Genomic DNA, 13,965 nt, shown 5'->3' with positions numbered 1-13,965 from the left:
ATGTAATTAAAATGTGAAGGTAAATACAAACTGCTTTCTGCATGATGAATTATTACCTTGTCTAAAAATGCCAGCACCTGAAAGTGAGAAAATGTGTGTTCAAATAGTGGCAAAGACACATGCTGAGCCACCATGAGCTTCTGAGGTGGATAAACTACCTCTCTAAATCACCTCATTATTCTTTATTCATAGCCTTGATGAATAGTGGATGTTGTACTGTAAGTATACTGTAAGTATTCAAATGAATGACTTTTTAAAGAAATGAATCTTTAAAGTTCTTAGTTTTTTAAGCTCAGGCAAATGAAAACAGTACGTATGATGTTACTGTTATTTAGAGACTAGAAGTTAATATCGATGAATCTGCTATGAACTAAATGTTCCCTTTCTAGGGAACTCCACGCTGCGCCCTCTAGGGGCACATTGGCAGATGCAGTCTGTATGTGCGTTGCCTGAAGCACATGTGAAATAATGCCAATTTATTGGTCCACCTGGCCCACGACATCATAGGCGGCCTCCTTAGTATAGCCATCTGAGGGTGATTATATTATAGCCATTGTTATGGCAGAACGGGCTAACTTGAATACAGCTATCTGAGGCTAGCTATATGGTATGGTAGCCTCTTCCTAGGTACAAAGCTATCTGAGGATAGCTATAGTACAGACCAAAAGTTTGGACACACCTTCTCATTCAAAGAGTTTTCTTTATTTTCATGACTATGAAAATTGAAGATTCACACTGAAGGCACAAAACTATGAATTAACACATGTGGAATTATATATGGAATTATATACATAACAAAAAAGTGTGGAACAACTGAAAATATGTCATATTCTAGGTTCTTCAAAGTAGCCACCTTTTGCTTTGATTACTGCTTTGCACACTCTTGGCATTCTCTTGATGAGCTTCAAGAGGTAGTCACCTGAAATGGTCTTCCAACAGTCTTGAAGGAGTTCCCCAAGAGATGCTTAGCACTTGTTGGCTCTTTTGCCTTCAGTCTGCGGTCCAGCTCACCCCTAAACCATCTCGATTGGGTTCAGGTCCGGTGACTGTGGAGGCCAGGTCATCTGGCGCAGCACCCCATCACTCTCCTTCTTGGTCAAATAGCCCTTGATGCCTTCAGTGTGACTCTACAATTTTCATAGTCATGAAAATAAAGAAAACTCTTTGAATGAGAAGGTGTGTCCAAACTTTTGGTCTGTACTGTATGTCTGTCGTTTCCTTGGTGCTCCCTCACCAGGTGGAACAGCATGTGCCCCTCGGGACGGCATGGTTAGATTTCATTCCCCAATGTGCCCCCAGGGGGGCGCAGCGTGGCGTTCCCTCTCTGGGAACCATGGTTACATGCGTAACCCGAGATGATTTTTAATATAGATAGCATGGTACAAGCATGGAATGTAAACTGTATATATTATATTGGGAAGGGAAACAGTTATACAATTAAAAAGATAAATAGATACATACATATCAAATATTTAACAAATTAAAAGCAAAATGTAAACAAAAATGAGTTAAAATACATAACTGTACTCAAACCGTACACTTAAAAAAGTCTTTATCATTATATGGAACAACAGGGCTTAAGTCATAACTTATGGAAAATCTGTTTTGATAAATAATTGTATTTTATTTTATTCAATAAATACATTGTCATAAAATGTTAATTATGAGTACAACTTTTAAATCAAGAAACATGCCTATTCACAAATGTAAAAAATCCCAAAGAAAGCTAAAGCCAAGATTAGCTAATTCTCTTGCTAAATTGAAATTTGACTGTTTAGTCAGTCTGTTTATTACAACCTTTCATAAGAACACTACAACGTGACTCACCGCAGAATACAAAGAGGATGTGCTCGAGACCAAAGACAGAGAAGAGCCATGAACTGCAGATAGAACAGAACACAAGAGTGTAAATTTTTTTATTTTTTTAATGTTACAACCAACTGTTTTCTAACAGACATCTGTATAAATAAAAAAGTTATCGATGTAAAGATGTAAATAAATAAACTGTTTTCAAGTAAAGTAATTTCTATGCTAACCTTCATCTGTGCTGTCCCGGAAGGAGCCGGACCGGCTCATCCCATGTGGTCGTTCCTCCAGCGAGGTGGCACTGCCCCCCAAAGTGTGCCCCTCCCCATACAGCTCAAATGAGTCCTGTGCTGGAATACTGTTGGAGCGGCTCATACTGGTGCTGGGAAGATTATACTGCGACATACTGGTGGGGCTCACTGCAACACAAATAGCAGGATGACACGAAATATAGTTCATTTTTTTATATTTGTCCATGGTATAATGAGGAATCATAGGGGCGGTTCTACCACTGAAAATCACATATCAGATATATGTTAACATACGCAGGTTTGAGTAGTGGTATTTGCCAGTGTTGGTGCTGGTTGTGCCCGGTGGTGAAAGTGGACTTCCTGTGTCCTGCAGTCCTCCAGTGGAGTGAGAACGCAACCATTCCTTTCCTTCCTCATGTGACGTCTGTCTGGAGGATGGAGGGTACCTTATTGGGTGCAAACAGACTATTTTAGCCTTTCTGTGAGATAATAATATTTCCCCTAAATGCAATGCTTTTTCAAATACTTTTTTGGAAAATAAATTATGTTCCAAATATTAAGTCTATAAAACTAAAAGCACTAAATATCTGTCTGAAAGGTGTAAAAATGATTTATGCAATAAAGCCTGATGATAATAACAGCCCACAGAGTTTCACATCCATTGTTCTGCAGTAATAGCTTTAGGAAGTGGGCATTCTTATCAGCATGCTTGAAAGACAGTTTCCATAAAACTAACAGAGATCACATGGATCTTCCTGGCTGGACTATCTTCAGTGTGCACATCACAACTGACCCGAGCCTTTAGTATTAAAATACCATATTGTGACCTAACAGACTATAACTGATTTGATCACATTTCAATTTAACTGCAAACAGAATGTCACATGCATGCAGCATTTAGGCAGTTTATCATTCATCATGACTGTGTGTCTCTTTTATAGTAGTTTGAACACAAAAGTCTGACTTTATTTTAATGCTGTGCTTATCTTTGTGAATATTTAATTGCTTCTTAAGAGCATTGTGATGTTTTCCTGCTGTGGTTTCTGTGGTCGTCTCTTGCTAAAAGTGTTAATAAATGGAAGACTGGTTTGACAACTCACTGTGAATACAGTATGCAAAACATTTCCAAACACTGCTAGAATTGTGGTTCATTGTCAGAAAGATGCTATGCAGTTGCTAAGGTGTTCTAAGTGGTTGTTTGGTAGTTACTTAATGGCTCAGGTCAAAAGAGCCCAAACCTAAGTCTCTTGATGGGCTATAGATCTGACTCAAATGCGTTACTGTACTATTTATAATAAAAAAAAGTAATCTGATTACATAACTTACGTTACACCCAACACAGCTTTTAAATAATTTAATGAGTCCCTGCTCAATTAAAATATTAATTTCTTTTCACCCATTTTACCATTCACCAGGTAAAAATGTAGATTTATTCACTTTGAAAAGTAAACACACAAGTCTCATGATTTGAGATACGTTGTGATACGTAGAGCTGGCAAGCAAGTTTAGTATCTAGGGTTAGGGGTTTGTTCAAATCGCTAACTTAGTGTTATAGCAAACACCCCTGATACATAGACTGGCACATGTAGTGACAAATCCAACTGCTAGTTACTCGATAGAGGTGAGAAGACAAAAACATACTTATGAGGACAATTAGATGGATAGTGGTTACATTAGTACCTTAATCCCTTTTTGGGGAGAGTGTTTCTGTCAAGAGGCATGCTGTTAAAACAGAAGAAAAATAAGACTGTTATCTATGACAAACAGGCAGATTTAAATAGCTAAGATAAAATCACGACTAATAGATTTAATGCTCCATTACTTCATTAACATATCATGTAATAAGCCTTTTATCACTCAACGAATACTATTTGCTGGATATATTCCACTTACCCCTCAGAGAGGGTGGATTTGACGCTGCCTGTGCGGGTGACTTTTGGCCCATGGTGGTGTGGGAGCGGCAGGTCGATGGACTCTGAGCTTGTGTGTAAACTGGTCATACTGTGGCAGCTCAGTGTGTCTTTACTGCCTGCAGATGAACTGCTGAGGTTTGGTGGCCAAGGCCGGGCGTTAGAGGGCAGAGAGAGGCCTGACGCCGGACTAGATGCCGGGGAGTCTGTACACAGGTCGGGGGTTTTGCCATATAGTGGGCTGCTGCCTCCGCTCTGCCCACCCATGCTGCCCAGGCTACCTGTTCCTGAGGAGGGTGAATCCAGGCTGGCCTGCCGTGCCAGTGTGCCATGAGGGCTGCTCAGTGCTGATGGGCATTTACCAGAGTCAGGGGTGCCAGGGGAACTGGGTTTACTGCTGGCCTTACTGCCAAACAACCTGGGCAAAATGATAAGGCAATAAATTAATCATGTACATTGTTGCATAGAATTGAGGTGATTTCACAAACAGTTTACACATGAAAGAATGTAAATGTAACATGCAATTTCAATTTCATTTGCCAGATTTTACTCCAAAATAATCAGTGGTGGATCTGCCTATGGTTATCTCTGTAAGGCTCCAGCTATAACAATTAACAGTCTGAGGTGATTCAAGCAAATCCAGTTATACACTTCGGCTTCACAGAGCAGAGGAGCGCAACACGCATACATGTTTTTAAATGGACACACCTAATAATACAAAGATCAGTGTGCTGGAAACTTGCTCACATGTCTGCTTTAATTAGCTCTGAATTGATCTGATCTGAATAGCAAATCATGCTCCCTGAGGAGTGTTTCCATATATGCACTTATACACTATAACCACCAGGTGGCAATGTGACCCTCCACCGTCTCATGCACAATTGTCCTCTGAAGTGAGAAAGAAATGCTAAGACAGACTGCATAAAATAGATAAAGATAAAAAAATGTTTTAAATATAACAGATACAGCTGGAGTGTGATTTAGATTTTCAAAAATGGGTTGCAGGTCTAATATGAGAGCAGAGTCACAGACAACAGGGAAATACAATGCTAAATGCATAAATGATAAAGTACAATTTTGAATTCTTGAATCTTACAATACAATTTAACGCTTAATTGTGTAAATTAAACAGGATTAACTTTTAAAGGCTTTTGGCAACTTTTGTTGAGATGAAGGCTGTGTTCAATCAAACTTCATAGTGTTTTAGCACAAAATCAGTTTTTTAGAAGCTAACCAAATTAGCTAGTCACCACGGACAGGTTGCATAACAAGACCTCATCCTCATAAGCAATGAACAAAAGTATAAAAAAAAGAAAAAGAAAAATTAGCTTATGCCGTGGTTAATCAATTTGCATATTGTTTAGCCTATCTCAGTCCTATCCTCACTGCATTGGGTCATCCCTTGATGTCCACAGTGAAATCTGGTCCTGAAGCAAAACCAGTTAAGAAGCACCGATTTAGATTATATCCTGGTCTATTTATCAGAGCTTCTATGGGCTGCTGACAAGATTTCAGTTTGGATAAGACTAAAACAATGAGTTCTGTAATCCATCAAAAAATTTCCTAGATCTCCAAGGTAAGCCTTAAACTCATTGGCGAACCAATTCAGCAATGCAGCGCAGCCCGAGGCAGCTCACATACTAAGGAACACTTCCTCCACTCTGGACAAGAGGTCACGACATCACAGGAGTGAGCCTAGCCACAAAAAGCAACTGTTCTTTCTTACTGTCTGCCTGTGTCTATTTGTCTCATGCTAACTGCCTACTTTGCTTTCATATTTTAGTCTTATCTCTGCTTATGTCTGCCCTTTGTCATCTTTGTCTAACTTTTCTTGTCCTCCTATTACCCCAGTCATTTTATTCAGAAAGAAAGTCAGTTACCTGCGGAATGTGGGGGATGCAATGTCTGGATATTTGGAGCCTGGCTGTCTGAGTCCAGATTGGGTGGACGTGGGACTGGATTTGGGGGAGGTAGACAACCCTGTTCCCTCCTGATCTGACCCTGCCACTTTCTCTTTATCAGTCTGGTTGATGGTGATGGGACTTGAGCGTCCTGAGCTTACTTTCCCAGGGTCTCTTCTCTTTGTGCTGGTTGGGGTTCCTGCCACCCCTCCACTACCTCCTGCAGACTTTCCACTGACATTTGAATCAATGCTGCTAGAGCTAGAACGATGCCCGCTGTGGCCCACCACGCTGCTTCCCCCACTAGATGACTTTGCTGGTCTAGGTAGGGAGCGATACTGGAGTGGAACCTTTGAGCCTCCACAACCTAACAAAACAGCGTCGTCCTGGTGTTGAGCATCATCAAGACTCGTCTTCCGCCCATTGCCAATTCCTGTGCCTTTCCCGATGCCTGCAGACTTGGGTACCTTTCCTAAAGTAGCAGAACCACTTGACAGAGTTGCTCCACTGGCTGTGATGAGGGCTCCAGCGGGACCTGAAATCTTCTTAAAGCCAAAGGAACTTGTGGTTGGCGGCCGACCAATGCCTGATGGTGGCTTCTTCCCTTCATCTCCGCTACTCTTGCCCGCATCTGATGGTGAGCGCTGAATACTTGGACTCTTAGATGGGGCTTTAACTTTCTCAGACGCTTTGACATCATCTGTTTTACCTGTCAGCATAAAGATGTTTGTTAGGGCACTGGTACCTCTGGGCTTCTTCGGGTCAAAAAAGACCGAAACCATGTACGTTTTAAATTTTTAAATTTTTTTGCTTCATCGGAGGGGGATGAAACTTGGTGACTTTTGTTGTATTACCTATGTGAACACACAAAAAAATCAAGGAGATGATTCTGATATGTTAAAGGGTCGTAAAAAAAAATTGCACACTTAGCTTCCTACGGGTCAAAAATGACCCACATAGGAAATGAATGGGAAATACAAGAAAATCCGAAAACTCAGAGAAACTTTGGTGGTACAAACTACAGATCAGCCACTGTGCAGAAAAAAAGTGTACAGCAATGAAGGGGTGACACTCTAAAACATCAAGAGTGCAAATAAGACACCCTCCCCCCCACACACACACACCCACACACACAAACACACACACACACAGAGAAATTAACTGGTAAGACTGAAACAGCAAATTTTGCTATATTTTACTATATAATCATAATAACTCCAAAACTATAGCAAGGAGAGTCAAAAGGTAGGTATCGTTTGAAAGAACTCTTTTTAAATTTTTCAAAAATATAAATTAGATTACATTTAGACATTGTCCTGCAGAGAAATTGCGGATAAAAGACAAAATATATATATAATTTGTATTATGATTTTGCATATCTTTCTTATTTGTCATGGAATAACTCAGGAAGGAAATAAGGTAGGAGGAAAATTCTTTTTTAGTGAAGTCCCCCTACATGTTAGCTGCATCTGGATAAAAAATAATAATAATTTGGATAAAGGAATCAAAAGTTACAGCATTTGGAACAGAGATAGCCTTTTTGTACAGTCTTTGACGCCCCCTCATGGGCAATTGTTTCTCCATGAAGAATATCTAGTCATAAAAGCAATAGATTATGTTAATTTTAGGCTCATTGTAATTGTAATAATATGCTGTAAAAAATGAAGTGCCATTTTCAATGATCTGTGAATGTTTCATGAGCTGTATGATGTTTTTGACACATTGCAGTACATTATTTTATAGATTATGAAAAAAAAAGAAATTGTATTTATCACCAAATAACTCAGCAATACTTAAGATTTTTTCAAAGTGGATACATTCACTGTAAAGGTCATACCCTAAGCTTTCAAATGACATCAACTTTGTGTTAATCAAGGCAATATTTTTGAAAAATATGGTAATGAATATTTTCGCAGCTAGGTGGCGCCTGCTGGCGGTACACTCGGTTTTAGAGGGATTACTCAGCACTCGTTAAGAGTTAATAAATGTGATTAGATGCATTAAAAAGCTGAGATCCTAAGCTTTAAAATGATATATAGATTGTGTTGTTCCATTCAGTGGTTGCTTAGTAATTCGATTTTTTTTCTTTCCAAATGGGAATAAAAAAAATAAATAAAAAAAAGCTATGGCAGCCTATAGGCGGTTACAGGACATTACACACATTTATTATATTTTAAAGCCACTGGATGGCGCTCTTCTCACTTGAATTTTTTTTTATTTTAGGCCTGCACTCTATTTTGATGTGCAATGGTGCATTTATTGAAAAAAAATTAAAATTAAAATAAAATAAAAATATATATATTAATTCTAATGGAAAAAATTGCTCATAAAAAATATATAATTAATGCAAAGTATCATAAAAATCTTTAAAAATTCTAAATAATATACAAAAAATATTATTGAACAAAAATATATTTGATTGGTTTTCCTGGGAAAAAAAAAGTTACATTTTTAAGGCTTCGGTCTTTTTTGACCCGGAGAAAGCTAAGTGTAACCCATTTACGAAGAAGCCCAGAGGGTTAAATCATTCAATACTGCTAGCCATGGGTGGCCAGTTTTTGCACATTTTTTGCCAATACTTTCATAACCCAATCAATCATCACCAATACAATGCAAAGCCACTCTGCCAAACACTGCTGTTCTAGCCAGTGGCACTTCTTTGCAACTCAGCAAACAGCACAGTTACAGTTCTCACAGCCAAAGTTATTTGTTCCTGCTGAGTATCCCAAAAAAAGTAGCTTGACAGAGGTTCAGTTGCAAAAGTTGGCTGAAAAAAAAACACTCAACAGTCCCTTAAAGTTACCAAAAAGCCTCTACTCTTTTGATTTCACCTTCTCTTTGAAGCTACAGTAAGCAATTTTCAACATTCTGAGGAATTCCTGCTTCTTTTAATTTTTTACAACATACAACTGTATAAGAGTTTGATACCTGGTGTTTTGAGAGAAGTGGATGTGCCTTTGGTCCTTGGTGGCGTGATGCCAACCTGGGCACTCATGCCCCTCCTCCAGGAGCCTGTTTGAGACATGGACAAACCTGTCTTCTGGCCAACATCCTCACCCTGACATGAAGAGGAAGGGGATGAAGTCTTCCACTTGTCCATTCCTGGCTCCATCTCTTCATCAACCTTCTTCAGATCCTCAGCACCAGCCCAGCTGCTAGCATCCTGCTCGGTATGTCTGTGCGTATCTTTATTTGACTGTGAATCACACAGACGCACAGAATATAGCTCACACACAGAAATCTCACTTTGGCAATCCAACTGACAGATGGCCAAACTTTTCTTACTAGCCAAAGCAAAATGTCCAAAACTCTCAGTCTGTTCAATCTGCTGTGGCCTACTGACAGATTGCTGATCCAAAGCTATTTATAAAAGAAGTGTCTGTGAGGAGAAGAAATACAGAAGACTAGAGTATGCACACCTGTGCTGCTTTGCTCTTGCGAGATGAGATGCCAGAATATGTGGATGGATTCAGATCGTCAGTGCCGATGTTATCTAAAGTATCACTCAAACCACTGCTGACTGAACTACTGTCATCCCAGCTGTAAAGACAGAAAGAGAAAAGTGTGAAAAATATATTACCTTAATAAGCAGAAACAAAAACAGCCAAAAAGTATCATTAAACTCACACTTAAAGTAAGCTTGCCTGGTTACCATGCCTGGTTAAGCAATGGTGTAGCACTAATGCATCTTTGCCATTTTTAGATTCAGTTAAGACATTATTTGTTTGATTTATGAGCATGTTTTGTCTTGGGGACATGATCGTGCTTTGGTCTTTTTGAAATGTGAAGTTCATTAGTCCTTTCCAAACATTCTTCAAAAAGACCAGAAATACGATTGCAATGCACGTTCATTCATATCTCAAACCCCGCTATTGTTGACTCACTGTCACCATCTTATTCATATTAATTTGCTTAATTAGTCCACTCTGCAGCTTCGCCACTTCAATTCTCATTAACTATTGACAATATTTCTCATTTCTCTCCATTTACCAGACCGTGTCTAATTAATGAAGGATATTAAACAGTAGCTATGACACCCTCGACTTTGTTGACCCAGTTGAAAATCCTAAAAGAAAGCCAAGTGTGAATGCATATTAACCTATTATTACCGCCAAAGTGGAATTGTAAAGACTTGGCCCAGTCAAATGCAAACTAATTTTCTGTCTATTACACCAGATATATCATATATTTATCACCTTTTTCTCTCGTGTTGCTAAGCGAACTGTGTTTGATCATGTGTGTGAACACAAATGTCCTCATATTTAATGAATTCTTCAGATCTGATCATAGAGATATTGTCTTCAAATCTCTGATGACTGGTGGCTGTTTGCTACCCGGCTCTACAGACTAAATTGACAGCTTTACCGACACAAAATCCATTTATACAAGACAAAGAGAAACATCCAGGCATTTACCGACATCTTCTGACATAAAAAGAGACCACTGAAATATTCAAACCTCTTTTCTGATGTCAGTATCTACAGTTCAATTATTCATATCAATTCTAGGATTCTGAGTAATGCTTACAGAACAGTGTTGGCATTGAAAATTCATTATATTCACATCTACCCAGGAGACGTGCCTGTCCAGGATGTTTCTCTTTTTGAAATGTTTGACGAGCTAGTAAAGATTCGCTCAACTTTTATAATGTATGCAGGACAGAGCGAGAAGGAAAGAAAAAGTTTGAGAGGCTGAAAGCGACTGGATAATAATTGTTAGAGACCCCGCAGGGCTCTTAACACCAGCGTGTGGGTGTTTCTGAAGATTCTAGCATTAGAAAGAGGCTCGGTGGGTGCGAGTATGTGCGCAATCACTCTAAAAATATCATTATTGATTTTTCAAAATCCTTTCTCCCTTATTTAACTCCAGGAGCACTTGGCACATTTTGCTGGAGATCTGATACTGTTATATAATGATGTAAATTAAAGATTAGACATGCCAAACTTTAAAGTCTATTATACAACAGACCGGTTTCTTTAATATGATTAGATGGGCATTTGAAGTCAGTGTAACATATGCACAAATTCTATATTAATGCAAAAAGCTGCTACACAACATTAGTCTATACTTGGCAGATAGTCTCACTTGTGATCCTCTCAGTCTTTCAAGCATAATAATCATTAAAATCTATTGATAACATCAACAATGGTTGTGCCTAAAACTTGTGTCTAAACAATGCATTAGTTGGAACCTTTCAAGAGTGAAATGACTTCAGAATCTAGTGGCCTGATACACATTAGCAGCTAATGCTTTAACACCTGGGTAGAGTTATTGACTTGTTTGGTGCTATGATGTGCTGGCAGTCCTGAATTCAGACAATTGTTAAATCAAGCTTAATACTGCAAGTTGAAGTGCAAAGTGTTGCAACAGAGCACCTACACAAATCAATAACCACCAAATGCTCAAGTCCAGTTGACAGTTTCCTATTATGCAGTCTGCTGAAACCTTACCCTGCCTGAGAGCTTTTTCTGCATTTGCCCTCCCACAATGTAACAGTAAATATCTAAAACTGTGGTACTCAAGCTTAGGTGGGAATCCTTTGCCAGCGGGACATTTTTTGGCAGGGGCTCACTGGTTAAGGTCACCTTGACAGTCTTGTTGCCACACACCCTTGTCCCTGCTGAGTGTGCCCACTGCTTCGAGAGAATGACATCAGTAGGAAAAGAGCACCATCACTGTTATGCAGCCAGAATGGTGACTAAAGCTCTACTTTAAAGCTCCACTGCACATAGGAAACAAATTATCTCATTTTGGGTATGTATGTTAAAAATTTATTTTTGGGACTTACTTTTACATATTATTTCATAATATCTTGAATTTTGAGAATTAATGCTTAGGGCCATGGGCAGCATTTCAAATATAAATTCGCGGTAATTGACCATGAGAAATGAACTGTGACAAATTTTATATATATCAAAGCACATTGTCAATGATGGCAAAATTCTTTTAAGTGCAATTTAAGATAACATTACAAGGCTTTCTACAAAGCACATGACTAGAATTTGAACAGTTTGATAGTTTAAAAGCATAATCTTTTTTCTTTACATTTTCTTATGCTTATTCGGCAGAATATAATTGTTTGTTCTCTTGAACACATGGAAATGAACCTAAATATCAATTAATCAATTAATATTTTAATGAAGTAGTGAATAATTACCTCAACATTTGACTAAAATTTGGCACAGTTAATTCAGCACAATAGCCATGAGGTGTCTGTCAGTGAATATCTAGGGTGGTACATTTCTTTTCTTTCTTTTTTTTGGTTTTTGATTTTTGAGAAATGCGATGCCCTACAGACAGCAGTGGATCCCGGAAAAGGCTAAATATATCATAAGCAGTCTGTTAGGGAGGTAGGAATCTCTGCCTCAGCATACAATGAGACAAACAGTCCACTTTTGAGTTATCTGCTGCCATTTTACAGGAATATGCATGCTGTCTGTTTCAGTGTTTCTTATTTAAAATGAATCGTGATTAAGCAGATATGTTTTCCAAGCCTAGTCATAAATTTTCCTTTTCTATCCCCTCTCTTCCATTTTAGGCCACTATGCATCATGAAAAAAAAATTGCTAAAATGCTATGCTTTATATGCTAAAAGTCAATAGTTAATAAAATCAGAGCACTAAGCTGTGGAAGAAGCAGCTGATTACCACGATCTGGTATGCTTTACTGGGACTGTACAACATGAATCCCCTGCGATTCAGTATATATAATTTTTTTAATTTTTTTTTTAAACAGTCAGACCTAATGCTGCTGGCGAGATAAAGACCTGAGAGAGCTGCCCTTGAAGCTTGCCTATATGGGCTGAATATTTTATTGAATAATTTTTCCTGTGCTGTTGTATTTGTGATGGGACTGACAGTCAGACCAGGGTTACATGCAGTCTCTGGACTATGTCCTTAGACACCTGTCCATTCATGACAGCAATTTCAGCCTGAGAAAACACACTCATACTGCCTGCAATGTTTGCCTCCACTTCTGTCTTATTGAAGATGATGTATTTTCTAGTTACAACCCATCCATAATTCACAGATTATTTACATAAAATGTGTTTCTGACTGTTTTTGACTCACGCACTTGTGATTGCTTTTTTTTTTCTTTACGCCTCACAGTATGAGTGCAGGCATTCACTTTACTTTCATTGAGTGTGTGGTGCAAATGTCCATTCAAGCATACAGTAATATTCTCATGCAATATTCAGTGATGAAAGAACCATGCAACAATAACACTCAATAAAAATAGATTTGCATCCTGCGTGGATCAAAACAAATCAATTTCTCGATCGCTAGCTGTGTCCATTGGTCTGTTAAATATGTTTCATGCTGTGGAGTAATTATAGAAAACCAACATTTCAGAGGAAATTAACCATTGTCTGCATGGTTGCATAACAGTCCTGTATCTGTACATATATATATATATATATATACATGTATAAAGAACTAATTCTGTCATTTCCACCTATATAAATCTACTTAAATCCTCAAACAAGAAATACAAGAATTCAAAGATTACAATAAAAAGTCTTAAGGACATGATGCAATATTAAATATTTTTTAATTCTTCATGATGCCACGTTAATAAATTGAAAAAAAAAACAAAAAAAACCCTCATTTACAGAAACAATGTCTGCTATCCAATGATCCTCAATGGGAAAACTTACAGCATTTAGCAGTCTTTTAATTTTGAAGCTGATAAAACCGCACACTGACAGCTTTTTCAAATGTACAACATAAAGAATAATCCAATTTAACTGAGTAAATCTTCTTAACATTCATCAAAAAATGAAAACACAGTATTTTGTACTAACCTGATGTTAATATCTAGAGCTTTAGCTGTACATTAAACCAAATGAAGACAGGCCTGTTAGACTCACCAACGTACCAAAGTATGTCTCAAAACCAGTGACCAGTATTGAGTGAGGCGAAAGGGTGAACACTAACTCACCGCTTTGCGATTGATGCTGTCTGTCTGTGTGCAAGCTGCCCATGTCATGCTGTAGCTCCAGGGGAGGAGAAATCAAAAGAAGAAAAGCAAAGGAGAGGGAAAAAAGGAGGGGAAAGAAGATAGAGGAATAATGCAACCCACCTGCTTGGTTACGAA

The 13,965-nt window shown here is 38.3% G+C and overlaps 1 protein-coding gene across 4 annotated transcripts in view; it reads right to left on the bottom strand.

The window, feature by feature from the left end:
* Nucleotides 1-13,965, bottom strand: part of LOC132105860 (neuron navigator 3) — a 169,610-nt gene that overhangs the window by 21,745 nt on the left and 133,900 nt on the right. For 3 of the 4 annotated variants that reach the window (XM_059511319.1, XM_059511320.1, XM_059511322.1), the window contains exons 13-21: nucleotides 9,288-9,408; nucleotides 8,797-9,064; nucleotides 5,848-6,577; nucleotides 3,951-4,385; nucleotides 3,738-3,779; nucleotides 2,352-2,503; nucleotides 2,037-2,225; nucleotides 1,828-1,880; nucleotides 57-77 (exon numbers count right to left, since the gene is read on the bottom strand). In XM_059511319.1, coding sequence (XP_059367302.1) covers nucleotides 57-77; nucleotides 1,828-1,880; nucleotides 2,037-2,225; nucleotides 2,352-2,503; nucleotides 3,738-3,779; nucleotides 3,951-4,385; nucleotides 5,848-6,577; nucleotides 8,797-9,064; nucleotides 9,288-9,408 — 2,011 coding nt within the window. The remainder of the gene's footprint in view (nucleotides 1-56; nucleotides 78-1,827; nucleotides 1,881-2,036; nucleotides 2,226-2,351; nucleotides 2,504-3,737; nucleotides 3,780-3,950; nucleotides 4,386-5,847; nucleotides 6,578-8,796; nucleotides 9,065-9,287; nucleotides 9,409-13,965) is intronic. The other variant, XM_059511321.1, reaches the window with a different exon arrangement.

This window comes from Carassius carassius, chromosome 26, assembly GCF_963082965.1.
Source record: "Carassius carassius chromosome 26, fCarCar2.1, whole genome shotgun sequence".
Classification (NCBI taxonomy): Eukaryota; Metazoa; Chordata; class Actinopteri; order Cypriniformes; family Cyprinidae; genus Carassius; species Carassius carassius.
This window is presented reverse-complemented; position numbering and strand designations above follow the sequence as displayed.